Below are 27,978 nucleotides of genomic sequence, written 5' to 3'. Positions count from 1 at the left end.
CCATGCTACTCTCTCACTTCATCCCAGCTTACCCTTCCCCCTCCCTGTGTCCTCAAGTCCATTCTCTATGTCTGCATCTTTATTCCTATCCTGTCCCTAGGTTCTTCAGAACCATTTTTTTTTTTTTTTTAGATTCCATATATATATATGTTAGCGTATGGTATTTGTTTTTCTCTTTCTGACTTACTTCACTCCATATGACAGACTCTAGGTCCATCCACCTCACTACAAATAACTCAATTTCGTTTCTTTTTATGGCTGAGTAATATGAGGAGTTAGTTTTTGAGAGGCCAGACTTGACGTGCCTGTGGGGAGCAGTCTGGCCTGGACATGGACTATCAAGCTAGAGGTAACTCTAGGTAATGATGATGATAATGAGTTATTACCTTGGTAATAACTCTAGGTAAGGTAATGATGACTTAGAACATCTTTAATGACCAATACAAACTTCACTTGTGTTTGCCCAATTATAGCTGAACGTGTTAGAACCTCGTAGAATGGGAATTAACCCATTGATAGCAGGCACCACATTCTAGAATATTTCTATCACCTACAGGTCTCAGAATAACCCTGTCTTAGTCTGTTCAAGCTGCTAAAACAAAACACCATAAACTGGGTAGTTTACTCCTCATGGTTCTAGAGTCTGTAAGTCCAAATCCAGAATACTATCATGGTTAGTGCTAGCTGGTGAGAGCCCTATTCCTGGTTGCAGATTCCTAACTTCTCATTGTATACTCACATGGACAAAGGGGTGATGGAGCTCTCTGGAGCCTCTTCAACAAGGGCACAAATCCCATTCATGAAGGCTCCACCCTCATGACCTAATCACCTCCCAAAGTCCCCACCTCCGAATACTGTATCATCTTGGAGGTAAGATTTCTACATATGAATTCTGAGGGACCACAAACATTCAAAACATCACAAATATCTTAGACTCAGTCAACCCTCGGTAATTGTTCTTTGAATAAATGGATTTCATTGGAAGAGCTAGAAAATGGTCCTGTTTTCCCCATTCCATTCCTCTGATCATTTCTTCTCTGGTCTCTGTCACACAACATCCTCTCCTACCTTCAATCACGTGAGTTGTCCTTGTGCAAGCAGAGTGCAAGGTTTTAGGAACAATCAAAGATGAATCAGATGGGAACCTCACTCTGAAGGAACTAAGAGTTTGGTAGGGGAGATAAGACATGCATAAATTAGCACAGAACGTTGAAAAAAAGAAAGAGAAGTAAGAAAGCAGAAGGACTAAAGGTGAAGTTCACAGGGATGGCAAATACTTGCAGTTGAATTTGCCTACAAGTAAAGCACCTACCCAGGCTGTGCTGGCTCCTCTCTAATTTGCGATGTTCATAGCTTACTTCAGTTAGGTTTTTGCTTTAAATACTCTACCAGTAGGCTGGAGAATTAGGCAACAGCTTATAATGGCTTACCCCAAATTTTGTCCAGTACTCCTATTAGAGTATGTCATAAGCAGTTGTGTGTGGAACCGTTAAAAAAAAAAAAAAAAAAAGCCGTTTTAAAGAGCCAGTAATATTATCCAGAAATATATGGAAAGGATCTCTACATAAAAATGTTTCATGTTTTAATATTTAAAAGATCTCTAAAAAATATGACTTAACAGCGTCCTAGACTACTTGTCAGGCTATATATGTTTCTCAATTTAAAAAAATGCTTTTGTGATTAACATTAAAGAACCCTACTCCTCCAATCCCCTGGCCTGCTCTCCTCCGTGAAGAATCACCAGTTTACAATGATTTATTAAGCATCCATAAGACCAAAAGAGTTGTAGTATTGTCCCTAAATAACACCTATCTAATTAAGCACAAACACGGTGACTGAGGCTACAGTTCAGTTTTTATTAGGAAAAAAATATTTAGAACACCTCGGCCACTTGTTTTAAATGTTAAAAGAGAATTTTTAATGTCCTACTTTTTAGGAAATTCTATTTGAGAAAACATCAACAATGAATTTTCCTGAAAAAACAATTTAAAATAAAATATAAGATGTAGTCAGCTGTGTATATACAAAAGCGAGGTTATTTATTCTAAACAATACCTGGCTCCGTACTTTACAACAAACTGCGCAATCATAACCTAATTACAGGAGACTAAATTTAATGCCCCAAGCTTTTCTGTTTTCCAAACTCACCTCCCTTCTTTCCAAAAAGATTATCTTCTCCCAAAGGATTCTCAGGGTGCAGACACACAATAAATTCAAAAAACACGACAAGCAGAAAAAACAAAACAAACCAACAACAATAAGAACCCACCCAGGGCAGCTAAAGTTTCCATTTAATTACTTAATCAAGCATATCTCAAAGTGCTTTATTTAAAATAACGAAGCCTTTGAGTGCCTTAGGGGTAATATGTTGAAATGTACACACAACGTCTCTGTTTTTGGTAAGATTAGTAGATAGGACTAATCTTTTTAAACTGTTGCGTAGCTACGCAATCTGTTAGGCGACCCCTCGACATTTCTCTGTTCTACAGAGCACAGCTTAACACTCCAAAGCATCTGCTTGGGAGTTCGGAAGACAGCTCTACCTACAGCAACACTTCACTTCTCCTTCCCTCAAACCTACCCCCGCCCCCCAAACTCCAACATCCAAAACGGCCAAGTTTCAGGAAGGGCTGGCGGCCGAAGCGAGCAGATCACGGAAGACAAAGGGCAGCGCGGGGCCCACGAGCCCCCGCCGGCCCTTCCGTCCGCGCGCGCGCGCGCGCATTCGAAAGCCGGGCGGTGGCGGTGCCTCCACATGCGCTCCCACACGTAGGCGGGAGCCCGGAGCAGCAGCCACACGCGCCACTCCTGCCGCCTCGCGCCGGCCCCCAGTCCCCGGCCGCGGGCGGGGCCGGGGCTGCGGTGCTGAGCCACAGCACGTACTGGGGCGTGGCCTGAAGCGCGGCGGGCGGGGTTTGGAGAAGTTTCTCCGGGCGGCTCACATTTCACATCGTCATCATGTAGGCAACAGGGCGCCAGGGACAGAAGTGGTGCCGGTCCCTTCCTCATCCTTGCGGTTCTCCCCGCTGAGGGTCTGATCACTGCCGCTCTCAGGCACCTGTCTTTCCTCTCCGTGCCGGAATGGAGCCAAGACAAAGGAATAAAAGAAATTAAATAGTACAAGGAGATCGGGTGTCTGAGCAGCGTCTTGGATAATGCCGTCCACTACAGGTAAGAATAAAAATTATGTCCAAACCTCTGAAAGATGTGAACACACAAAGCTCCGAAGGTGTTCATAGGAGGGTAGAGGTAAGGTGTAGTTTTTGTTTTACAGGGAGACTATTTCATTTCACATCCTACAGATTGAACCAATTCTCTGTAAAATGATCTGGGACAACAGGCTCAGCGCTATTTAAAGGGAGGAAATATGAGCAAAGTGGTTAGTGGCAGACTTAAAAAACACCCCAGTAAAATTTTTTTTTACATTTTTGTTGATTCCACATAGCAACATGTTTGCAAAGGTTTTATTTAACCAAACACCGTTAAAAAAAAAAAGATTTTGTAGTATTTGCAACTTGTTTTTGACGTTGCTACATTGGAAATTTGAACTTTTGGAATGTTGAGGTTTCTGCAAAGCCAGTAACTTTAAGTTCATCATTTTTGCATTTTAGAGGTTGTAGGGGGAAATCAAACTTTAGAATGGTAGTTGTGAGGTTAATACAAACTTAAAAGAAAATAAACGTGTCTAGCATGCTATTAAATCAAACAGCGCTGACAGAACCATACCATCTATTCATCTGGCCTTTTATAGTTTATCAACGTGCATTTCATATACCACCTCATTTACCTGAGTTAATGTCTCCATAACCACACACCGAAATCTCTAGCTCAAACTCAAAACCCACTAAATAGCACCAGAACACCTCTTTTATTCATTTCCATTTGCCTTGCCATTCTTCTCATAGAACATCCCCTCAGTGTCCTCTATGATTTCATTACCATCAAGGGACACCCACCCTCAGTTCCCTATACCCTCATTGCTTTCTATTTGCCATTTAAACAGTTAATGGGAAAAGGGGTAAGGTTCTACTGGACTGGCTAGCACTTCACCAGCTCAGACACTCTGAATCATAGGCCATCTCTCCAAGACTGTTTTCTCATCTACAAAATGAGATACAGGTACTATTTCATAGTGTTTTTTTGAAGATTGTGAGATAACATGCAAAATGCTTAGCACAAAGTCTAGCATATAGCACTTAAAGACATTAGATTCATTTTAAACTCCTAATCTAAAAGAAGTTGTACCTACCAATGGTAGGCTCCCTGGGGAAATCTTTTTCAGTTCCAGAGTTAATAGTGAGGCTTAGAACAAATGAACAAAATACACTAAGCTCCTTTGCCATACTTTTTTCAGATGTGAAAATAATACTGTGGGTCATTCACTCACAGCACTGCCAGAGGAAGAAGTATAGGCATTCATCAGGAAGGGAGACAATACAGGACTGTAGCTGCTGGGGTAGAGCTATACTTGGCTAAAGGCATTATAAAGACATTTGTTACGGTCTCAAAGAGGCTGGCACAATGCTGGGAGGAAAGGCTGGTTCTGCTATTTAAAACAGCTTCAAGCACTCCAGGGGACTTATTTTCTGAATGACCAAGGGGTGGATACTTGTTTTCTCCCAGCTTTACCATCCTTTAAAGTGGCTTTCTCATCTAAATCATTGCTCCACAAGTCATTTTCCTACTCGTGGTCATTACAGATCTGACCATTAACTAATAGTTGAAAACGATCAACTTCTAGATTTCAGCTTAAGTTTGCTAACAAAATGAGCAGAATTTTAAATTTCAACCTGGGAATATTAAGCAACTACTTTATTCTAAAATACCACCTCTACTACTATCTGTAATTAAATGCAGAAGCACTTTGGATCATAGTATTTGCAGTGAAATATGCATATGCCCCTAAAAACAGAGTCTTAATATTGTAAACTTTTGTTCCCATATTTTCATGTAACTGTAATCAGATTTTCTTCATTCTAAGATAAAAACAGCCTCCTAAGATCTGTGGCTTAATTTTGTGCAGGATATTTTGTTCCTCTAACCTCAGGATACAGGGCCTAAGGCTCTGGCACTGCCTATGTAATTTGTCCATAAAAATAATCTGCTGTTACTTCTAGGAGCAGGGATTCACTGTCTCTTATTATATCTTTTTGTGCTGTCTGATTTTTTATATTTTAAGTGGGAATGTATTACTTTTACAATCATAAAAGAAATAACGCTATTTCATTTTAAAAAATATAGGGAAAAAAAGCTATTTAAAAAAATTTTAAATATACAGTATCATTAAGACAAAAACAAAGCAACGTTTTTCTAGTTTCATATTAGAGTCAGAAGACCTACGTTTAAATCTTCGGTCTGCCACTTATTACCTTTAAGGCTTGGACAAATCCTTTATCATTTGAGGTCTAAATTTCTTTATCTGTGAGTGACAATAGATTGGAGATCTTTAGAGCAGGGGTCCCCAACCCCTGGGCCACAAACTGGTACCAGTCCGTGGCCTGTTAGGAACCGGGCCCACAACAGGAGGCGAGCGGCAAGTGAGCGAGCAAAGCATCTGTATTTATAGCCGCGCCCCAAGGCTCGCATTACCGCCCGAGCTCCTCCTCCTGTCAGCATTATGGTGAGTTGCATAATTATTTCATTATATATTACAATGTAATAATAATAGAAATAAAGGGCACAATAAATGTAATGTGCTTGAATCATCCGAAACCATCCCCCACCCCCCATCCGTGGAATAACTGTCTTCCACAAAACCATTCCCTGGTGCCAAAAAGGCTGGGGACCGCTGCTTTAGAGGAACTTTCTAGCCCTTACAACATTATGTAACTATAATGTTCAGGATTTGCTTCATTCATCCCATTCATATTAGAACATTAAAATTTTGTTTTACTTTAATAAATTAAAGGTTCATAAATGACAAGTTTCTTTTCTAAAAGCATACTTTTCACAGTGGAACATTACGGGTTGTTATTATTTAACATTACATTTAGGGACACAGTATAACTTAAGGTGATGGCAATACGATAAATGTAGAAATAAACAAGAGTAATGTAATATTCATAAAATACTTAAACTGTTGGTAAACAATATTATGAGTTGGAGGTGTTAAAGCAAATATTATTTTAACATAAAAGCTGATCAAAGGGGGCCTGGTCCACAGAAGATGTTTATTTGATGTAACAAAACAATACAGTTAGTGTTAGATCCAACCACAAAGAGCAAAAGGAATGAAAAATTTGTACAATGCACATAGAAAAACAAGATGTTTACTGTGACAACTATATATTTCTAAAATAATGCTTTTCTAAAATTACTCAATTATTGAAATCTATATGAAAACAGAACGATGTTAATAGCGACAAAGTGCATAAAACCAAACATCAAATTTCGAGCAAATTAACATACTAGGCAATTTTGCTAACAAAGCATGATTTTTTTCTTGTTCACAATCTGCTCAAAATACCTTTATACCAACATGGTGGGCAGAACATTTAGGTATAATATCAATTACACAATATTAGCATAAACTTCCACAACTACAGATAGGGTATTGTTTCCTTTTGAGCTGGCAAAGTGACTACAGAAACATCAGATCATTTCTCTGAATTGAGAATTTTATCCAAATAAATGCCACATACCTTCCAGATATATGCATATCTTTCTATATCATGTAAATGGCTTTACCCATTTAAATAATAAACCATACAAGCATTTAAGAATCATTATTATATGATTAACAATGTCATGTTCCAGGTTTAATAATTTCATAGGCCAAAAAAAATTTCTTCTTAAAAACTAGTTTTATAAATGCAGAATATATTGCATGAGTAACTGCTGGTATTTTTTTAAGAAAATATATTGTGCAATTGTGGCTACCATGTACTGCTGGCAAATCATTACTGTTTATGTAAAATGTGAAAAAACTGAGTAAAAATTTTTCAAACTCATCATGATGAAAGGTTACTTGCCTTCTTAAAAAAAATTACATTGGCATCTTATTAAAAATAATTCGATAAGGGACAAACTCCCTAGCCCAAAATAAATAAATAAAAAGGTGCATTTTAAAAATGATGCTACTGCAATGCAATGGTTTAAATACCAAAGAACTGTGAAAATGTGCTGTGTGTGATCTGGCATTAAGGAACATACTAAAAAAGAGCATTAATGTAAATTAAGTAGAAAGGGGATCAAAATTGAACTAACCAAGTTTGTGCAGTATTTGTAGCCAGGCTTCTAAAATTAGATATAGAAAATATAAATAGACTGCTTTAGGTAATGAGCCACCAGTGTCCAAAAAAAGGAATGAGATTATGAAAAAGCTCAGTTAACTTGATCCAAAGCTCTGAGTAATTCTTCACCCTGCAGTAGGTTTCTGCTGCCTTGTATAGGAGCATTAACTTCACAATCATAACTGGTCAGCTGTGGTAATCCACTCTCATCCATTGATTGCCCCAGCAGTCTACATGCTAAATCTGAAAAACAAAGATACTTAAGTATTTATTCATCTAATCCATGAATATTATTAAACAGCCACTATGCACTAGGTATTGGGGAAAATAAGGCAAATAAGCGCTAGAAGGGTTTTAGTCTATTAGGCAAAACCACAATCGTGTAAACAAGAAAGTGCAAAAAATTGTTACTGGTGCTATGTCACAAATGTTTAAAGGATACCTTGAAGGCACAAAGGCGTGATAAACCAATTTAGAAAAAGGCATTAAAATGTGCAAGTTTCAGCTTCTATTCAATATTGATAGCACACAGACTCAGATCAAAGATAATTACTAAAAATTCATAGTTCCATCTTGAAATAGCTATTACTGATCAAATAAAATGCAACCTTACTTTTTAATCCTGCTAAGGAGTGAAAATCACTCTCAATTGGAGTAAAGCTCCTAAATAAAAGTTTCATATATTTTAATTCTCTTTGTGGTGTTCAAGGGCAGAAAGAATAAACTAACCAGAGGGTATTAAAATAATTGTCTTTTGCTCCATTCCATTCTGTTCACTAGATTTGCATCCTTTTACGCGTTTCCAAGAAAGTGATGTAGTAGTTGCACGATCATCTGGTTGCTGTAATAATGTTCCCTAAAAACAGTAAAGTTATTTCAATTTTACTATGTTGAATTTTCTTTAAGTCAAAACTTTGAAATCAGTGTAAGTTTGCTAACAATATGTGGGCAAGATTCTTAAATACTGCCCTAAGTTATTTTAAATTCTTTTTCTTCATACTACTATGGTGAATTCATTTGCTGGTCATTATGACAGCTACGTGTGTAAATGCTTTCCTGTTAATTTGGTCTGAAAATATCAGTATGGATTACACCAGCACTGACTGTTCTGTGGGTAAGAAGGGAAAGTAACCTAAAGGGAAGAGAAAGAGACTTGGTGGTGACACTGGGTGTGGAATGAGGGGAGAACTGTACTTACTCAAAATACGTCTCTAGTGTTTGGAATTTTTATACCAAGACTGGATTCATTAAATGTTTGTATTTTTAAGAAAGAGTGTGTACAAGTGAAAAAAAACAATGTATAACTTCTGGAAACGTAACATTAGTATTTGGAAGATACAAGGAGTTACCTATATGTCTAACTTAGAAATAGCACATTAGCTAGAATAGAAAAGCAAGCATACTGTCACACTTACAATTCCTACTGCTTGAAAAAGTGAGCCATCATGTTCTATTTTTCGCTTTCTCTGAGCATTCTGCAAAGCTAGTATCTTTGGACTTAGTTCTTCCTCAGGAACAGTAGTTCTGAAAAATATTTTTTAATAAAAATATGGTTGTTTTATTTATTTAAAAAATATCCAGTTACTTTTTAAAAATGAAATATATAATGCCTATTTTCCAACATTAAGGAATATAATGTTATACATAAGAGAACCGTCCTGATTACTAAAGTTTATTACCTTGAAAGCCCAAGTTCATTTTTTAAAACAAAATTTCCTAAAATATGCATTTCCCTATTTAGAAAATAGAACTGAACAGAACTAAATTGATGTCAAAGAGTTAAGTATTGGCCTTTCATCCCACCTAATACACAGATATTCTTGGGACTACTGTAATAAAAGATTAATTTCACATTTGTGTTACGCTTTCAGTTTATAAAACATTGCATGTTCATTAGTTCACTGTAGCTTCACTCCAATCCCCAAGATAATACAGGTAATATAATACACATTCTATAAATGAGAAACCTGAGGCTTGTTAGGTAACTTGCTCTGTTGCTAATTAGTTGCAGATATGGAAGTACACTGCAGGTCTCCTGATACCCAGTCTCCTTCCCAGTGATCCTCCCACTAAGCCATTTCGCCCTCAGTATTGATCTGGTTATCAAACTTGATCTGCATCTAAAATTAATACTAAATAGTGAAGAACTGTTTTATGTGTCAAGTACATCGATTTTGTTATGTCTGTTTCGCCTTTTCAAGAACCGCCTGCCCACCCCCAACATAATCACAATAGCTCCTTGCTGTCCCATCTAGTTGAGAATGGAATATGGGTAAGGGATGTACTACTCTAACGGCTCTCCTACATGTAGTCTTGTTTTGTATTTTTAAAAAATTCTATGAAACCGTCAATATATAGACAGGCAGATTTTTAAATTTTTATATAAATGTTACCTTTATTAAGTGTAACTCAGTCTATCATGTAAATATCATCTTAGTAGTAGTACTTTTAATGGTTTATTTTTAATCTTTGCTCTAAAAGCTGCAAATTGTCTGGTTTACCGTAGCACTTTGATTTTGCAAATTACCTACAGAGGTAGTAAAGAAAAAGCCTCCATATAGTTCTGAATGGTTAAGTTCATAAAGTGTTTAGTACATACTATATTGGAACTAATGTAAAAAAAATTGCTAAAATGACTAGATATTTGTTGGACTTTGGTTTTGACAAGTACGTAGTTATTCAGAAAACCAAACAGCCCATGGTTCTCTGTAGCTGTAACTGATTCAGAAAACCAAACAGCCCATGGTTCTCTGTAGCTGTAACTGAAAATTACAGATCACTGCCAATTCTACTGCTATGTTCATTCTTCTCTCCATCTAATAACCATTTATTGAAGCAAGTGCTACATGTTAGGTACTGAGTTAAGTATTAGTAACACAGAAATGCCCGAGGCACTGTCACCTCCCAGAGGAGCTCTAAAGTCGGTTGGTGATAATAGTAAAACAATAATGTTAAATACTTCTTTGTTAATCTAAAGCCCTAAGATCTTTTCCTAGCTCTGGGAAAAGGCCTCTCCTAGCATTCTAGGCCAAAGCAGTGATGCAGGGCAGGAGAATAAAGCCATAAGCTCTGGCTATGGCAGTGCTTTTTCCTATTGCTATTGATATCTGACTCAGTCTAGGCACTGTAGAGGAATCATTCCTCTCCTCCACACACTGCTCCACTGACTTGTTTCCTCTGACTACAGCCTAAATTTTAAATGTGTCAAATCCTATTACAAATTATACACAAAAATTATAACTTAAAATTTGGATAGTGTCCATATGTTTGCTCAAACCAGCTCCATAGAAGCAATGCCATGACACATGCTTAGATTCTTGTTATAGCTTTTAAAAAATATTTAACCTATGATATAGCTAGTGTTCTATAAATAAAAATAAAAAATAAAAGCAATTTATAACTATACATAATTTTTTAAAAATGCTTATAAATATCTATATTGAATACTGAGGACTGAAGACCATCAAGTTCAATTTGGATTGGAGAACTGGAAATACCCTTAAGTTGGAAAGGCTTTTTTTCAGGTAAGCTTAAAAAGAGCTCCAAGCTATGGAGGCAAGTAAGGATAGTTAATGAGTCTGATTTAAGCAATTACAAGAAACTGGGCCAATTTTTGTACATTTACAGAACTTACTGGCTGGATTTTATTTTTAGAGGTATTAGAAGACCCTTCTACTCCTACATTTAGATAAGTGATATGACTATAAAGTAATACACAAGCTAATTTAGAAATGGTTTTTTGAGTGCTTGTTTTAAGTTCAGAATTTGTACGTCAATTTTATGTTCCTTAAAGCATATATATCAGAAAGTTTGCTACATTTAGAAATAATTTACCATCATACATGTTTCCTCAAAAATAACAAACTATAACTTTAATGTTACATATAAATACCTTTGACTCAAAGCGACAGATAACACATTAGGGCTTCTTGGATGAGATTTTTCTGTCTGTTCTATGACTCCTTTTCCTGCTCTGTTTGGTGAGGCTGTCCGACTTCCAGTGTCACTATATGGTGATGTTGTGGCACAAGTAGTTTCTTTAGGTACGTGGGGAGGAGATGGAAATGCAATCAATATTTTAATGTCTTCCATACCATCTTTTGTCACTGTTTTTAATTCATCAGTGGTGGCTGTGGTTGTGTTGGTGGTTATAGGAGGTTCCTGCATTTGAGTCGGCTGGAATACTGTAATTGTGCTCGCACTTTGAGGAGTAGTAGAACTGCTTTCCAATGGTGACAACTGGTCGAAGGAACGTAACTGGAAGTCATCATCCATTGGGATATAAGGAGCTAACATCTCCAAGTCTAAATCAGTGTCCTTTAAAACAACAAATACATGAGTTTTTACAATGGCCACACCATATAAAAGAAAAACAAGTTAAACCCAAAGCCAGTTTTGAATAATATATATAATAAACAAGTTCATATACCTGAGTGGAAAATGGATTCTTTGCTTCCGTGTCTTCAGCAAAAAGTTTCTCTACCAATTCCAACTTGAATTCATTGACCATATCACTATCCACATCAAAACAATATTCACTGGGACTGTTAGGCTGTAAAAAGAATTAATATATTTACTTTTCCCTGAAGAAGCTTACATAAATGTTTTGCTAGTTGTTAGAATGTGAAAACCTAACCTCAGAGAATACACAACCAAGTCTGTCTCTTCTATCAAATTTTATCTAACTAGTGAGAAATGAGATTTTTTGAGCTTACACTTATAATTCTGTCAATACATCCATTTCTAACTGTATGTAATATAACAGCATTTATAAGATTAAAAGATGCATTTATCTGCTTATTCTAAAGAATAAAACTCACCTAATAATTCAACTCCCAAATGGTACGTAACTGGCCAATAACCAGATGATATATGCACTGGAATCTGTGTACTGAGAGGCGATAGTACTGTGGTGATCTACCTAAAAATCTCACAGCTACTCTGGGGGGCAGGCGAGGATAGGGCTGGAGACTTAAGTTCTTTACTGATATTCACCTTAATGAATGCAGTACTAGTTTAGTTTTCAGCAAGAATTCTAACCAAAAAACTATAGCTATGTATTCTAAGCATAAACTTTTGCTTCCCTCATCTTAACATTTTTGTTAGATTTACTTTTTATGGATTAAAAACAAAATGACTCGAACATTTTTGTGCTAGGCAAACTGAGCAACCAGAGAGTAGGATATATTCTCTAGAAGGCTATGAGATGTCAAATCTCCTACTTTTAGCTTGCCAGTTTGAGTCAGTAAATATTTCATGTAAAATAATATACCACTTTTTTTAGGCTTATTTGAGCCTCATTTATCAAGTCATAATATTCAAATCTGAGCTGCCGTACTCATGAGCATGTTTTTAGACATAGGAAGCTCTGAAATCAAATCATTCTAGATTGAGAAATAGAGCCCTATATGATACCTTCAGTCTTGGCCCAGCCTAGCCCTTAAAGACTATTTTTATTCTGTTTATAGAAAAACTAGTATCAAGACAGAACTTGAATTAAAAAGTTACTAAGTAATTTTTCTGAGTAAGACTTGGTGAGACTTTCATGTTACTCTTATCCAGAATGTCAAAATAGTGATGGCAATTGTACTAAATTGGGCAAAGAGCTTAGAGTCCTTTCCCTTTTAAGGCTTGCTAATAATAAGCCCTTTGCCACTGGATAATTCTCCAACTCAAAGGGTAATATGAATGGGCTTAGATCAGTCATAGGCACACAGTATTGTTCTCTGTGGATATCTTAAGTTCAAGACTTTTTTTGTCCTACTGATATAAATACACACAGGAGCAACATATGTTTTACCTTTTGCCTTATGTTAAGGCAGCTCATTCCCATGTTCCTGTCTTTGAGCCTAAAACATGGACTGAGGTCTAAGTCAGGCATAGCTTTTGTAGTAATTTTAAAAGTGCTAAAATTCATAGAAACAAAACTATGACATGTGGTTCAAATTTACATATATATCCCTAAACATTAAAATCTGTAAGTTATACTTTTCTTGTTCTATCATGACACCTACCTCAGGTGAACTTTGTCTGGTGCTTCCATCAGAAGGACTAGCTGGCTGATCTTGAATCTGGGGCATGGTGAAAGAAAGTTCCAGTGACTCTGGATTTGGTTCTAACTTTAATGCAACTTCCTGATTGAGTGCAGGGTCAGCACTACTTCTAAGTGGCTTTGGAGTTTCAGAGGCAGGTAATGGAGACATTGCCAAATTTATATTCTGTAATTTCTCATTGGATGAGGGGAGCATTACATCATTATACAATGGAACTTCCTCAAGTTGTTGTTCATCAGTTTCTGTGTCTGTAGGGGAAAAAATTAGTCAATTTAAAGACTATCTAGATTTCAACATATACAGAAATGTATGCCCCCTTTTACAAAAGGTTTATCTAGTTCACTCAAGTAACAAAAATGTTACCAAATTTTACTTAATCCGAAAGTCTGCAGATATTATGGTATAACCATAAGTCTAAGTTCTTTCCAATCCACTACTGACAACTTCTATAATCTATATAGCATAAAAACCCCTTCAATTCCAACCTTTTCATACCTTTTATTCATTAAAATTTAACCTAGTTTGAAATTACAGTTTTCTTTTTCAATGTTTGATTTCTGGTATGACTGCTTATTTATCCTTTAATGCAACTTATGCCTACTGCAGTATACCTGCTAACTTGTGAAAAAATATGACAGTAGGCTATAGAAATAGCAGAGCTTATTAAAAGTGAACAATTAAAAGTGGAAAGAAGAAATACCTTAAAAACACTTTGAAGCACAATTTCCAACAATGTGCAAAAGCGGGAATGCTGAGAGATTACAGGGGCAAAGACCACAATGTCCAAATGATTACTAACAAAAAATGTTAAAGTTTAGGCAATTAACATAGTTTAGGCAATTAACAAAATAACTAAAGACCCACCATTGCTGCCAAAATCTAAAGATATGATTGTGTCTCCAGCAGCTGGGGCCAGCAAAGTTAAAGCATCAGGTTCCTTCTTAAGTTTATCAAAGAGACTACTTGTATCTTCTGATTCAACTTTGGTGAATAGCTGAGTCATTTTCATGTCTGAAGATTCAACTGGTTTGAGGACACATTCTGTTTGTTGAAGGGAGAAAATCAAGTCGTGCTGAATAATACCACTGTCAAAAAAGAGAGATTAGTAATTCTTAAATGAGCACTTGACACAATGTGGGGGGGAGAAGGACTCTGAAATGGCCTTGTCTCAAAAAAATTCAAAATTCTGTTTTATGGAAAGGAACATTTTAAGATGCCTTAAAACATCTCTCATGCCTACCTGGTCACATTCAGGGTTTAAAATACCAATATGAAATAAAGACCTATTAAAATTCACAATACAAGATAATTCAAGTATTTGACTAATTTCAATTAAGAAACTTCAGCTATTCCTTTGAGAACATTGGTGGTGACAAAGAAATGTAACAGTCAAGTACATGTAGGACAATAAACAGATCTTTTGTGCCCACGTGTAAGGATATTGGCACAGAAGAACTCTTTGACATATATGAAGCATGACCGAAGGATGGCCCTAGAATATAAAGATATATAAATGACAAAGGTCCTTCTAAGAGGTGCACTGTTTTTTCCTTGGTGGTAAGAAAATGATCTGGTGATACCACCTACAGGATAGAGTTGAAGAGAGATGATGAACAACAGCTCCATCTTCATGTTTGGCTTAATTTTATTGCTCCTTTAATCAACAAACATTAAGTGTTTACTATGTGAAATGAACTGAGGATACAATATTTAAAATATCTAACCCTTGCCCTCAGGAAGTTTAAAACCCATCGTGAAAGTATGTGTGCAAACAACTGAAATACAAAGTGATAGTTGCTAAAATGGAGAAGGTTTGTGTCACAGAGGCCAGTAAGCTGAAACTTGGATTCATGTAGGATCTGTTAGACAGACTGGGATAGGGGAAAAGAAGGACATTCCAAGTGGGTGATTCTTATATAATGGGAAGGTCACAAAAGAACTCTTTTGCCTAATTTTAAAACATTAAAGGATGGTGTCAGAAGTGGCAAAAATAAAAACCAAATGATGAAAGTCTTCCTAAGAGAGGTGGCCACAGATTTTAGAAAGAAGGCTAAATCTACAAAAGCATGAGAGTACAGAAAATAATGACAAATGATGCTATGCAAGTAGGCAAGGGTTTATTTTGGGGGTGATAAAGGGATCTTTAAAACAACTCTAAGGAAAATGAGATGATCAGATATCCATGCAAGAAAACTCAGCCTGGTGGTAATGTAGAAGATGGACTAGAAGTGGGCGATTGCTTAGTGAAATAGATCAAATGAAAGATTAGTTTATGATATCCATAATATTCACAAGCCAATCATCTAAGAGAAGAGTTCATGAATACACACGAGCCATGTGTCACACATACAGCCTTTTACAGTAATTTCGCGTAGAATTTCAGTTAATCCTCATTTTAACCTTTTGAGGCAAGGATTCCTAAATGGATGAAATTCAGAGAAGTAAGGAGACTTCCCCAAGTCATGGAGCTAATGAGGGACAGGGGTATGATACAAACCTAACTATTCCAGGGCCAGAATTCTTCTTATAAAAATAACATAGCTGCCTTGAGATAGTTTATGCTGATAGCTGTATGACTAGAACAAACTAATCCATAGGAGATCTGGTATTTTTTTCAAAGTCTTTTTAAAAATGGGAATAAAAAAGGATGGGGATGAATAGCTACTGATGGTAATTAGTGGAATCACTATAATAGCTGGCCTAGAAACTCAGGTCAGAATACTGAAAACCATAATTAGGTAGAAATGTGAAAATAAAATAAAATTCAGTGAACATTTATAATCTTTCTATAAAAGAAAAGAGAGTATTCAAAGACTTACTACTTGTTCCCCCCAAATATTTATTTTCCAAGCTTACCTCACAACATAATTTACACATACAATGCACTGTGGTTGAGAGTTCTTAGTGTTATATATGACAGTTGCTTGAGTTTCAACCCAGACATAGCCACCTCTTTTGGCAAGCATCCTGTACTGTCCTGTGGTGACTTGTCCTTTAGTAAACACTAGGAGTGAAAAGGAAAAGAGTCATGTAGAGAAAATAACTTTGAATTTTTAATCGAATGAATAGATGCTGAATGTTGATCATTGTTTTAGAAAAAAGGAGAAATGTTTATTTTAATAGAATCACTTTTAACTGTTTAAATTGAGAGACAGAGAAAACACCCCAGGATAGCTGAAAATGTACCTATTTCATTCTTCTAATCCCCCAAATAAACTCCTTTCCTGCCAACCTTCACTTTAAATAAGATGAAAGCCAGGGATGAGGGACAGCAGTGACTAAAATTCCTTTAACTACTTACAGGTTGAAAGTATCAGAAATATTAGAGAATGAATAACCCTGATTCCACAGAGAACATTCAACAAAGTGGCACTGCTATCATTTCCTTAAATTCCTGCTATAGTTTCCAGAGAACCAAAGATGCTTCAAATAGATGTGCTAGCATATTTGAATCTCAGTTGATATCATGCTGAAGTCTTCTGGCAATTTAGGCAATCTTAATTATTGATTTGGGAGAAAGTACTAGATAAACAGTAACAATGATATCATCATGAGTATTGGGACCCTGACTGTGGACTTAGGCCCGTTTTGCAGTTCAAGGCTAATCATGCTAACTCAGTAACATTCAGGCATGCCCAATCACACTGGGAAGTCATGTTTAGGTACAGATTAAACAGGCAATTGAGAAATTCCAAAGTTTTACTTATCATGGGATCCTCAAATAACATTCATATGAGTAAAACTGAGCATTATGTCTTACGTCAAGTGTACCTGTTTCCACTAACTAGTGCATGATGTTGATCATATTTGCATTCATTGCTTCACTGAACAGTTATTTTCTCAGTGCGTTCTTTGTGCTAACTGTTCTGAATACTTAGGTAAGAATTCTGAAAATGATGCTATATTCTATGATACATATTTTTTAGATTTTGTAAAATGCCAGGGTAGTTTTATATATCATTAAATGATTCTGCTTTAACTGGTATTGGTTACAATAAATACAAAACAAAGATTTAATGACCCAGATCACTTATGAAGTGGTTTATTAAAATGTGTGGTCTAGGAAGACTGGTTAATTTTAACCAAAAAGTTAGATATATAACCAAACAGTAGAAATTGCAGGAGTTAAATAATTAAAATGTCTATACTTACTATCATGATGAGTTTTGGTCAGATGATCAGAGTCCAAAGCATGATAATATTCATAAATTGAGCGGCCCAAAAGTTCTTCTGGCTCATATCCCATCAATTCTGTAATTCTGTTAAAAAAAAAATGTAAGTAAGAATAAAAATGACAGAAACTAAATAATGAAGAACATTTTGCTTCTCCAGAGTAACTGATATGCCTTAATCTTATGGACAATTGAATTTTCAAAAATAAAGAGCATTCTTCTTTGTTTAGATAAACTTATATCTCATCTATAGTAACTCTACAGTTACTAAATGCAGCACCATGCATTTTTTTAAGCCCTAAGGGTTCATCCTGCTATTTAACCCTTTTATCTGTTACCTATTTTTATCATATTTTATTGTACACACTTTTGCTAATAAGACAGTTAATTAATGTAATAGATAGATATGAAGGTCTGCTAAATTAAATGATAAAAAGCTTTAAAAGTAGTTAGTGACATTTAATTTAAATTATAGACTAAACCCATAACATTATTCTACCATACAACCAGATTCTTTTTGTATGTGTATACAAAATCAGATTCTTTATATAACAGTTCCTCTAGGCAAGGCTTCACACTTTGGGAGATCAATATCTACTACAAAATTTTAATGTAGGAACTAAATAAATTCATATTTTGTTGGTTTGGGGAGATACTCTTGTACTTAGTTTTTGAAATTACATAAAATTATAGGAATTCATTTCAGATGAAACTGTGATATCAAAGTGAAAATGAACTGGAAAATAATCCATTTACCCATTCTGGTTCCCTGGCAGTTCCTTTAGAACAGAGACTAGATCTTATGACATTCTCTAACCACAGTCTGAAATGGAGCCCATTTCATGAGAAAGAGAAAGCTGTCTTCTTAGCACCATGCTAAACAGAAATATTCTCTCCTTTTCAGGGAGCAAAACATGAGTTAAGTTCTTTGATTTCTCAGATTTCTCTTTAGGATTCAAAGGAGTTTCTAACTGAGGCACAAGCAAAAGTTATATAATGCATCCTAACTCCAGAAAACACACAGGGGAGATATCCTTCTCCTAAAAAATGTATAAAAGTAATACTGTTTGTGTTCTCATACCTTAAGGCAAGATCTGCCATAGTTTATTCCAAAATAAATAAACAGATAAATAGCTGAAAAAAACAGAAACTAAACAAAACTAAGCCAAAATCCAGAATTCTTTACTAAGGGATATCTCTAAACACATCTACACTAGGTGGCAGCATTACAAAGGAAACTACTGTTACAAAAACCCAAAAATCCTATTTCTTTAAATTATGCTTTAAAAATGATTTTAATTGGTCTCATATAGGTTGTATGTTTGAATAAAACTCTCATGGAATTAAATTTTTTTCATTATTTAAACCTTTATATTCCCATGTGTGCCTGGCGTTGTTCTAGATGTGAAAATGCAAAGGCAAAGTATGGTGAATTTTCTGGTGCACTTACCACAGTACTTATGAAATTATGTGGCAAGTGCAGTGATGGGAATCGTGCAGGAATCAGAGGAACCAGCCCTATCCATGATAAGGAATGGTGGTGGTGAGGGACAGCTTCTTATAGGAGACTTATGAGTTGCGTATAAAAGAGAGTCAAAGAGAGAGCAAAACCATTTCGGAAAGAAGGTACACTACAAGCAAATCCAGAGATGAGAAAATGGTCGACACTGTACAGGCAACAAAGACTCTGACATGGTTAGCAGGGGGAAGTGGGGAGGTGAGGCTGGAGAAGTAGGCAGGAGGATCAGATTAATGAGAGCTTTTGTGTATCACGTTAAGGAGCTCTGATTTAATCAGATGTCAATCAGTGCTTCTCAATCTGAGCTGAGGTATGTCTATCACTAAAATATAAACATCAAAATATAAACAGCATTATTTTCCTAGGTCAACTGTATTCATATTTGAGGGAGAAAGGTCAAGATAATTTAACGTTAGAGAATTACATAGCTTTTTGTACCAAAAAGGGGAGGAGTGATCCAGAAAGTTTAATCAAAAAGTGTTTTTAATGGACTAGGAAACCTGTAATCTAAAGCAACTGTGCAGTACAGGATTCATTCATTCTAAGTATCATGGGGTGGGAATTAAACTTCATTTCTACTTTAGTGCCAGTTGTCGTGCCACAAACATAGTAGATGCTCAAATGTTTGAATGATTATAAGTGGAAATTAGTATAATAAATAATAGCCATTTGTGGGACATTTTGGATATAAGAAGTTTGATATGTTAGATTTTCTCAAAATTGAGTAAAATTTTTTCTATATCTTGGTTCTTAGGGGTTATAACTGTGAGAAGTTCCTAAAAAGAGCTCTAACCAGAAAACAACAATCTCCTGGTCAGATTCAAAACCTTACTTGGTTGATCTCTAAGCAGGCTGCCTTTACCCCTCTGCCACGACCATTTTGCTTATTTTCTAATATAACCAGAAGGGGAATGTCACTCCCTTTCTTGTTTTCTCATTGTAGCTCCATCACTTTTCTTTCTCCCCAGCCCACCCCGATACTTCATACTGAGTTCAAAAAATAAAAAATAATTCCTAAAAAAATGATGGGCCATCTCTGTTCTATCATACATTGACATAAATACAGGCAGTAAACACCATAAAATACTTCTTAGCTCTTCTGTCTTCATTCTTCTTAAAGCTAACCCCAGTGGTGAAGCGGTCACTATGCGTACTAGGCACTCAACAAACTCCTTACAACAGCCTTTTGAAGCGTGACCCTTATTTAACAGATAAGGGACATGAGATTTAGAACAGTTAAGTTGTAACACCCAGGCCACATTATAAGTACCAGGACTGCAAGCCAGGACTGAATCAAGAATTATGTGATTCCAAAGCCAGTGCTCTGTCACATTTTCTTGTCCAGTAGGGCTGGGGCTTCTTACCCACTTCATGTTAGAGCTAAGGGCTTCAAATCGGTTTTCTCACATAATGTTCAAGTTGAAGGTAATACAGATACATGTATTATACTCTAAACAAACTGATGCTCAAAGAAAAGTAGTAATGTGTCTAAGATCATCTGGATATAGACAGCAAAGTCAGAATTTAGTAGTCTGGGTACAGAACCTATGCCTTCAGCCACTGTGTTACATAGTCTTATAGTAAAAAATGGGACAACCAAGCAAATAATTACAAAAGCTGAAAAAAGGTTATGACAGAATATGTATAAGGAACGGTAGTTTTTTAAAGAAACAAGGAAAGCTCTACAAGTAGATGCAGTAGGTGGCTCTTGGAAGCTAAGTACATGTTTGGAGTTGAGGAAACCATCATTGCACTAAGACAATAGTGCATGTGGAGTTCTCTGGCTATAGCGTGTTGGGGGCCGCCGCATCAGAAGGGGTCTTCCCCTTCTCCTGATTAATTTGGAGAAGTCAGCAGGGGCCAGATCATAAATATCTTTGCTTGCCATGCTAGGAAGTTTAGATTTATTGCATAGGTCTGTTTTTCTTTCAGCTTTTCAAAATGTATGTCTTCCTTTGATAAAAATCTCCTGCTCTTATAATATTTTTTGTAAACAAAAGTTTTTTTGTGTGTGAAGATGAAGGGAAGCAACTGAGGCATTTTCCACATGACATGATATGATTTTCACATGAGGAAGGCCACTTCTTGGAAACCTGGATGAAGATTAAAAGGGCACAAATCTGTTGCAGAGATGGCAGTTAGGGAGACTATGGCAACATGTTCAAGCCAAAGGTAATAATTAAGCTGAAGAAACTCAATGGCGGAAAAGCAAGAGTGGAAGGAAAGGAATGGATCAGGAGGTATATGTACATAGTAAATCTATTAAGATTAGGAAACAACTGAAGTGTAGATAATGAAAGCAAAAGAAAAGTTAAGAATGACTTCCCAATGTTTGCTGGAGTCATGTGTCTACAGTGGTATATTAATCGTGATAGGCATTAAAAGAGGAAAAGCTGTTTCTGAAGTTGTTGTTTAGGGGTAGGAGTGTTTCAGTCAAGTACAGAAATATTTAGTCTATAATACAGAAGAATATCCAGCTAAAAATATCAAATTGGCAATTAAATGGAAATAGTTATGAGTAGAAATTTGAGAAACAGCAATAGAAACCATGGGCAAGGATGGAGCTCTCAGGAAAAATATGTAGGATGAGGAGATGACCAAAGACTTTCCTTTCTAATCCACAAACAGAAGTAAGCCTTCCTCAAATTATGCACTGTATATCTCTGAATATATTTATTTTTCTTTAAATAATTAGAACCCCTAAAGGAAAAAGACCTCATCCTAATAATCTCTGGATAGCACCTGCTAGAGTAAGTATGTATGATACATAGTAAATGTGCAATAAAATGTGGCTGAATTAATCTATAAAGTTAATTTTACTAAATTCTAGGATGTATGGTTGTATTCAACTTAAGTGGAAGAAAGCATACATAGTCTTTATTACAGTTAATAGTTAAAAAAAGTTCTGTGGACTAATTAAAAATTTCAAGTTATATTTTATATTTCATTTACCTTTCATCACAATAAGAAAACTTCATATCCAGACTGTGACGACTGAGAAAAGTCTTGCTGTCTAAAGGAATTTCAATATTTGACGGATGAGGAATGGGTTCACAAATCAGCACCAAGCATGTCATAGGTGGTTTCTTATACCCACATTGAGATTGGTTACTATTGGTATCATATACATGAATATGGCCTGTGCAGTGAAGTACCTATGTATAAAGAAAAACAAAGCAGTTTTTAAAAAAATTTATGCTAGTAAAAAACAAAATGCAGAGACAGTTGAGTCTGACATGGCAAGTAAGCTTTGATAAAATTTACTGTCATTAGTAGATTACTACATTTTTGAAAATCAATAAATGTTTTCCCTACAACACCACCCATGACCTACTCCTCAGGCACCATAAGATTACAGTTTAAAAAAATTTGCCTTCATACAAATCTGAGCTGATTTTTCACTCATCTGGTCACTGTTTGATGGTTATTTCTTGATCTGATGACTGTGTTTCAACACTGAGCAAAGAAATGATACAACAATGAATAGAAAATTAATCTCTATCAAGATTCAAACACTGGGTGGTTGGCAAAGCCAGTAGCATCACAATGCACATAAGTCCATGCCTCAAATTGGTGAATTACTACACTGTTTGGATGTTAAATCTATAAATGCCAAGGAACAGTAAGTTTTTCCCTCATAGTTCTAATGCTATCTTAATTTTATTTATTTATTTATTTTTGGCTGCACTGGGTCTTTGTTGCTGCGCACGGGCTTTCTCTAGTTGTGGCGAGTGGGGGCTACTCTTTGTTGCGGTGTGCGGGCTTCTCATTGTGGTGGCTTCTCTTGTTGTGGAGCATGGGCTCTAGGCATGCGGGCTTCAGCAGTTGTGGCACATGGGCTCAGCAGTTGCAGCTCGCAGGCTCTAGAGCACAGGCTCAGTAGTTGTGGCACACGGGCTTAGTTACTCCGCGGCACGTGGGATCTTCCCGGACCAGGGCTCGAACCCGTGTCCCCTGCATTGGCAGGCGGATTCTTAACCACAGCGCCATCAGGGAACTCCTCTAATGCTGTCTTAATATTAGAAATGTCAAGATGTATTAATTTATCTATAAATCAAGTGCATTCACAGATCATTTTTACTTACTTTCCATGTTGCAGACTTTATGTTCATAGTTCTTCCCCGGCTAGTTAGGGTACACTTCATTCTGAGAAAAAAGCTCCGCTGTGTATTTTGCTCTTTACCCTTTTTCACAAGGCCTAATGAAAACATGAAATAAACTTAAAAAACATAATTAAACACACAAATTTATTATAGTAAGAATAGCATAGTCCCCAGCACCTAGGTGCTAGTCAATGAAAAGTGTCAACATGAGCACAACTGCTTTGCGCATTTTAACATACCCAAGGGATTTAACACACTTCTAGTAAGTAATGGGTTCACAGTAGTAGTGATTCCCTGAGTTGGTGGGATGAGAATCCATATTTGGGATAGCACCTAATCATTTCACATTCAAGCCAGTAAGGTTGGTCAAATTACAAAGAAATATAAACACTGTATGAATTTGCCCTATAACTGTGTTATCAGTGTACAAAGCACGCCCAAAAAAAGAACTTCAGCAAACTCCTCCAAACTTTTACTAGATGTGCTAGCTCAATTTATAATAAATATTCTGTATATTTATAGAACTTTTAAAACAGAAAATTTCTTTTCAATAGCAAGTAACATTTTTATATATCTGATTTTTCTTAAATCTCCCTGTAAAGCAAGCAGGAAATTATCTCTACTTTGTTACTAGGAAAAAAAGAACATGTTGAATGACTTTTCAAATTTAAATAAACTCAAGATTTAAATAAACTCAAGTCTATTTACTCCCATTCCAAGCCTCAGATAACTAAAAAAATGAGATTAGACTCAGGTGACTAAACAAACAGCAACTTGATTTCTCCTCTTCCTTGATCAGTCTGATTCACAACAAATACAAAAATATTCATTATTCAGGATCTGGACTAGATACTTCAGGCAATATAAAGATGAACAAGACACAATGCCTATCCTGAAGAAGTTAAAAATTGAGTATACGTAGTGAGGCCAATGACAACAATATGATGTAGAGTAAGCGCCCAAGGCTTACAAGAACTCTTTAAAGGAGTACAGAGAGAGATTAGAAGATAACTTCTAGTCAAGGGGAAACCTAGTCAAGGGGAAACCAAAAAGTCCTTCTTAGAAAAATAGACATTAGAATTTCAGTAAGTAGAGATGAATAAGAAGAGTATTCCAGGCAGAAGGAACAGAACGAAAAACAGAGAGGTGAGAAAAAACAGCACATACTTGGGGAACAGTGCATAGTCCAGTTTGACTATAATATAAAGTACATGCAGAGGAGTAATGAGACAGACTTAGAAGGGATGGTTAGGGCTATAACTATAGAGGGCTATGGATGCCACAATGAGGAGTTCAGCCTTACATATACAAAATACAGCTTCTAAAAAATTTGAGTTGGGAAGCACAATAGGAGCTTAAGGAACATTAATCTAGCAGCAATATATATGATGTGTTAGAATTAGAATACAATGATGGTAATGAGGGGCTGAGCAGCAGGCAGTAGAAGTGAAAAGAAGGGCAACAAAAGACAAATGAAGAGGTAGAATCCATAAAAACTCAAAGATTAATGGAAATAATGGAGAAGAGAACTTTTTAAAAAAGACCTGGAGATTTTAAGGCTAGTATATTGAAAGAAAAGTAACATGTGGAAAAGAAACAAGATAATACGTTTAAATTTAGGCTGCTTAGCTAGAAATACTGGACTCTTGAGAAAGAAGAGTTCTAGTTCATACTCACAATTACAGAATATAGGCAAGTTGGGGCAGTCTTGGTGCTGATACAAGTTATTTGGGTTTACTTAAATAGGACTGAATTTGCCCTCCCTAGAAGCATTTGAAAGTGGATTTTAAAAAGACACAAGAACCATAATGGTCTTGGTGATGGTATTAGGGATGTGTGTGTGTGTGGGGGTGGGCGTTGTGGTAGCAGCAGAGATCCACATGTAAATTCTTTGGGGTATTTTCAGTCCTTCAAAATCTAAACTTGAATTGGACTGACCTTTGGGAACCCAAAGCCTTTGAACTGGGACATAAAGATATTAATAAATTTAAAAACTATGGTAAGTGAAAAGTACTAGCATTTTCCTAATGAAAATAGTTTTTAAACAACTAAGTTTTTAGCCCTATAAAAATAAATATTTTATAATAATTTAATGAACTCTAAATCTTATTTTTAGAATTTAAATGAAATAGGACTATGCTGTATAAACAATACCACAGGCTCTTAGTGTATCATCAAAATGTGATGCATTGCAGCAGCCCCACTTTGCTAAAAGTGAAAATCTGCATTTTTCTTTCCCAACAAGATATCAAAAATTCATTAACATTAGGAATGATTTTTTTAATGTTCATAATTAAATCACAAATTTATTATAAGAGAGCACATGTACTTTGAACGTTCATGTGCTTTAAAAAAACATTTGGTTAAAAGCATACATTTAAGCTATAATAAGTAGACTATATCTGATTTAGAATAATGCATTAGCATCATTACCAAATCAAAACAAGACTTCCATATATCCATGCATTTATAGTCTAGCCCAAGGGAAGCTCTGAGCTGCCAATACAAACCTCAAAGTGTAAACACTATATTAAACTCATCAACGGCCCACTTAGGTCCTTGCTTAGAGTATATTTACTCCTCCTTTACACAGAATTCTAAAAAGTATTCATTTGCTTTCCAAGTTCACAGTAAGAACACGGCATGAAATTAAATAACGGAAGAGGGCTCCAAAGTGAGAAATGGCAGTAGAATGTAGTGAGAGTTGGTGAACATGAAAAGAGCTCTAAAGTACTAAGGAGTGTGGACTTGAGCCAGTCTACCTTAGTTTAACCCTTATTCTGCTGTTTACTAACCAAGTAATCTTCAGCCAGTTATTCAATAACTCTGTAACTCAGTTTCCTCAGTGAAATAGAAATAGTTAACCTCACAGGGTTTTTAAAGGAGTTAAAGCACATAAAATTCAGAAAACAGTGTCCTGGCACAGAGTAATCTCTCAATAAAGGTTAACTATTAGTATAAATGAGGTGAGATTAAACAGAAAACCATAAAAAATTATTAACAAAGAAATATAAATGAGGTTGTTTAATGTAGAAGCAAACAAACTTACACTTAAGTGGGAGAGCTGCAAAGAACAGCCACAGAGCAAAACGACAAATTTTCAGTATGGTAACTTTTGAGTCATGAAAGATAGATCAAATTATGATCTATATACTCTGTTTAAGAAGGCACAGGTGTGAAAAGACTAATTCAGTTTTTGTAATTCACAAGGTACTTTTCTCCCAAATCTTGGAAGATTTGATTATTTTTAACAATTCATTCCTGAGTTAAAGGTCCGAGCAGGTCTTTTTTGTTACTAATGTGGAGGCATCCATAATGTAATACTTTCTAACTGAACTGCATAGTCTCAAATTATTGTGAACAACCTGAGGGGTCAGACAGCAGTTATGCTCTTTAAAATTGGGGAAACTTTTTCTTTTTCTTGGGCATTTAGAAGCTTGAGCCCAAACTGGCACCTCAACTTTAATAACTGTCTAAAATCCTATTATTTGTATTATGACTTCCCCTTGCCTTAAAGTTACATTCTAAATTAACTTCCTTGGTCCTGATTTTTATTTATTTTTCCATTTTATTAATTCTTATATTTGTATAATTATTTATGGATTAGGTGGGCTTTTAAAAAAATTTAGGTATTTTTATGAAATTCCTAAAAAATAGAATAACATGGACTTAACGAAGAATAGAGTAACATTTTATTAAGCATGAAATGAGGTTTGGCCTTAGGTTACAACAGCAAAATTTTTAAATTAGTGACAGTATCCAATTAGGTAAAACCACCTGTCACAATAAATCAAACAATAAACTTTTCTTCTCACCATTTCTGTGTGTAAGCATTTCTCTCATTTCCTCATGGTCGCACGGATGAGTAAAATCAAACACACTGTGTCCAGTTAGTTCAAACTGTAAAAACATTAAAAAAAAAAATTAGACCTATAACATAAAATCATAAACACATACAGAAGGGCTCTTAATATGTGGGTATTTTACCTGAGTTAACCCCATGTATTTGTTCACATTATCCGAAATGTAAATCATGTCACCATCATCTGTGAGAACCATAACAAAACCGTCCAAGGCTTTCAAATAAAAGCAATTCATCTGTGCCTTCATTTCATCTTCAATATCCAAATCACCTAAAAAAAGCACAAGAAGAAAAAAATTAGTTAAAAAGTTATACTTAAATGATAGTAATATTCAGATGTTTTTATAAAGTTTTCCCCAGATACGTTATTTAATACATGCAGCATATATTTTTTCTATATATTTAAATTTTTTCTCCTGTCATTCTTTTAACACAAAACACAGTCAAGGCCAGAGGACAGGAAGACTAAAATTAGATTTTCCAGGGGCTTTTAATGATTATTTAAACTAATGAAGCAAGGCAAACCACTGAAAAGAGACGGGTCATGTCATTAGATACAGGTAGGTAGGTAGGTAAGTGCAGCAAGAGAAAAAGAGGGGGAGGGAGGCCAATACCTTAAAATTCGTGAATGAAGCTTTAAAGGCAGGTAATAAAAAGGATATCATGTTACAAAAGAAGTGAGAGTATGACCACCTTCTAAAAGTAATTTCCAATTACTTCTGATTTCTAATTTTTAGACCTATCATGTCCTTGTAAAACAACTCACCAGCATCCAGAAGTTTCCTCACACGCAAATAGCTGATGGTAAGCCTCATAACAGAAGCCTTATCAAGATGTGAGCTCACATTATGGGGAAGTGGCAACTGATGAGCAAGCTCATAAAAAACCTCAGACTCTTTACTTCGTCGAGATCTGGCTGCATCTCTAGACTTCTCTTTTCGACGTTCAGAACTTATCCTATTTAACAAAAGAGAGGAGGAGGAGGAGAGAAAAAAGACAATACGTTAGTTTGTGTTTGCTTGAATAAAACTCATTTT

The 27,978-nt window shown here is 35.8% G+C and overlaps 1 protein-coding gene across 2 annotated transcripts in view; it reads right to left on the bottom strand.

The window, feature by feature from the left end:
- Positions 1–6,151: 6,151 nt before the first annotated feature.
- The window catches only part of HIF1A (hypoxia inducible factor 1 subunit alpha), a 41,536-nt gene continuing 19,709 nt past the window's right edge, over positions 6,152–27,978 (bottom strand). Inside the window, exons 2-15 of one of the 2 annotated variants that reach the window (XM_032622389.1) lie at positions 27,708–27,898; positions 27,067–27,212; positions 26,895–26,979; positions 23,062–23,174; positions 21,929–22,131; positions 17,438–17,544; positions 16,142–16,289; positions 14,150–14,370; positions 13,247–13,533; positions 11,662–11,784; positions 11,125–11,549; positions 8,648–8,756; positions 7,962–8,088; positions 6,152–7,475 (exon numbers count right to left, since the gene is read on the bottom strand). In XM_032622389.1, the coding sequence (XP_032478280.1) occupies positions 7,324–7,475; positions 7,962–8,088; positions 8,648–8,756; positions 11,125–11,549; positions 11,662–11,784; positions 13,247–13,533; positions 14,150–14,370; positions 16,142–16,289; positions 17,438–17,544; positions 21,929–22,131; positions 23,062–23,174; positions 26,895–26,979; positions 27,067–27,212; positions 27,708–27,898 (2,437 nt within the window). In that variant the 3' untranslated portion in view covers positions 6,152–7,323. The remainder of the gene's footprint in view (positions 7,476–7,961; positions 8,089–8,647; positions 8,757–11,124; positions 11,550–11,661; positions 11,785–13,246; positions 13,534–14,149; positions 14,371–16,141; positions 16,290–17,437; positions 17,545–21,928; positions 22,132–23,061; positions 23,175–26,894; positions 26,980–27,066; positions 27,213–27,707; positions 27,899–27,978) is intronic. The other variant, XM_032622390.1, reaches the window with a different exon arrangement.

Source organism: Phocoena sinus, chromosome 2 (genome assembly GCF_008692025.1).
Source record: "Phocoena sinus isolate mPhoSin1 chromosome 2, mPhoSin1.pri, whole genome shotgun sequence".
NCBI lineage: Eukaryota > Metazoa > Chordata > Mammalia > Artiodactyla > Phocoenidae > Phocoena > Phocoena sinus.
The sequence above is the reverse complement of the archived record's forward strand: the minus strand, read 5'-3'. Positions and strand labels throughout refer to the sequence as shown.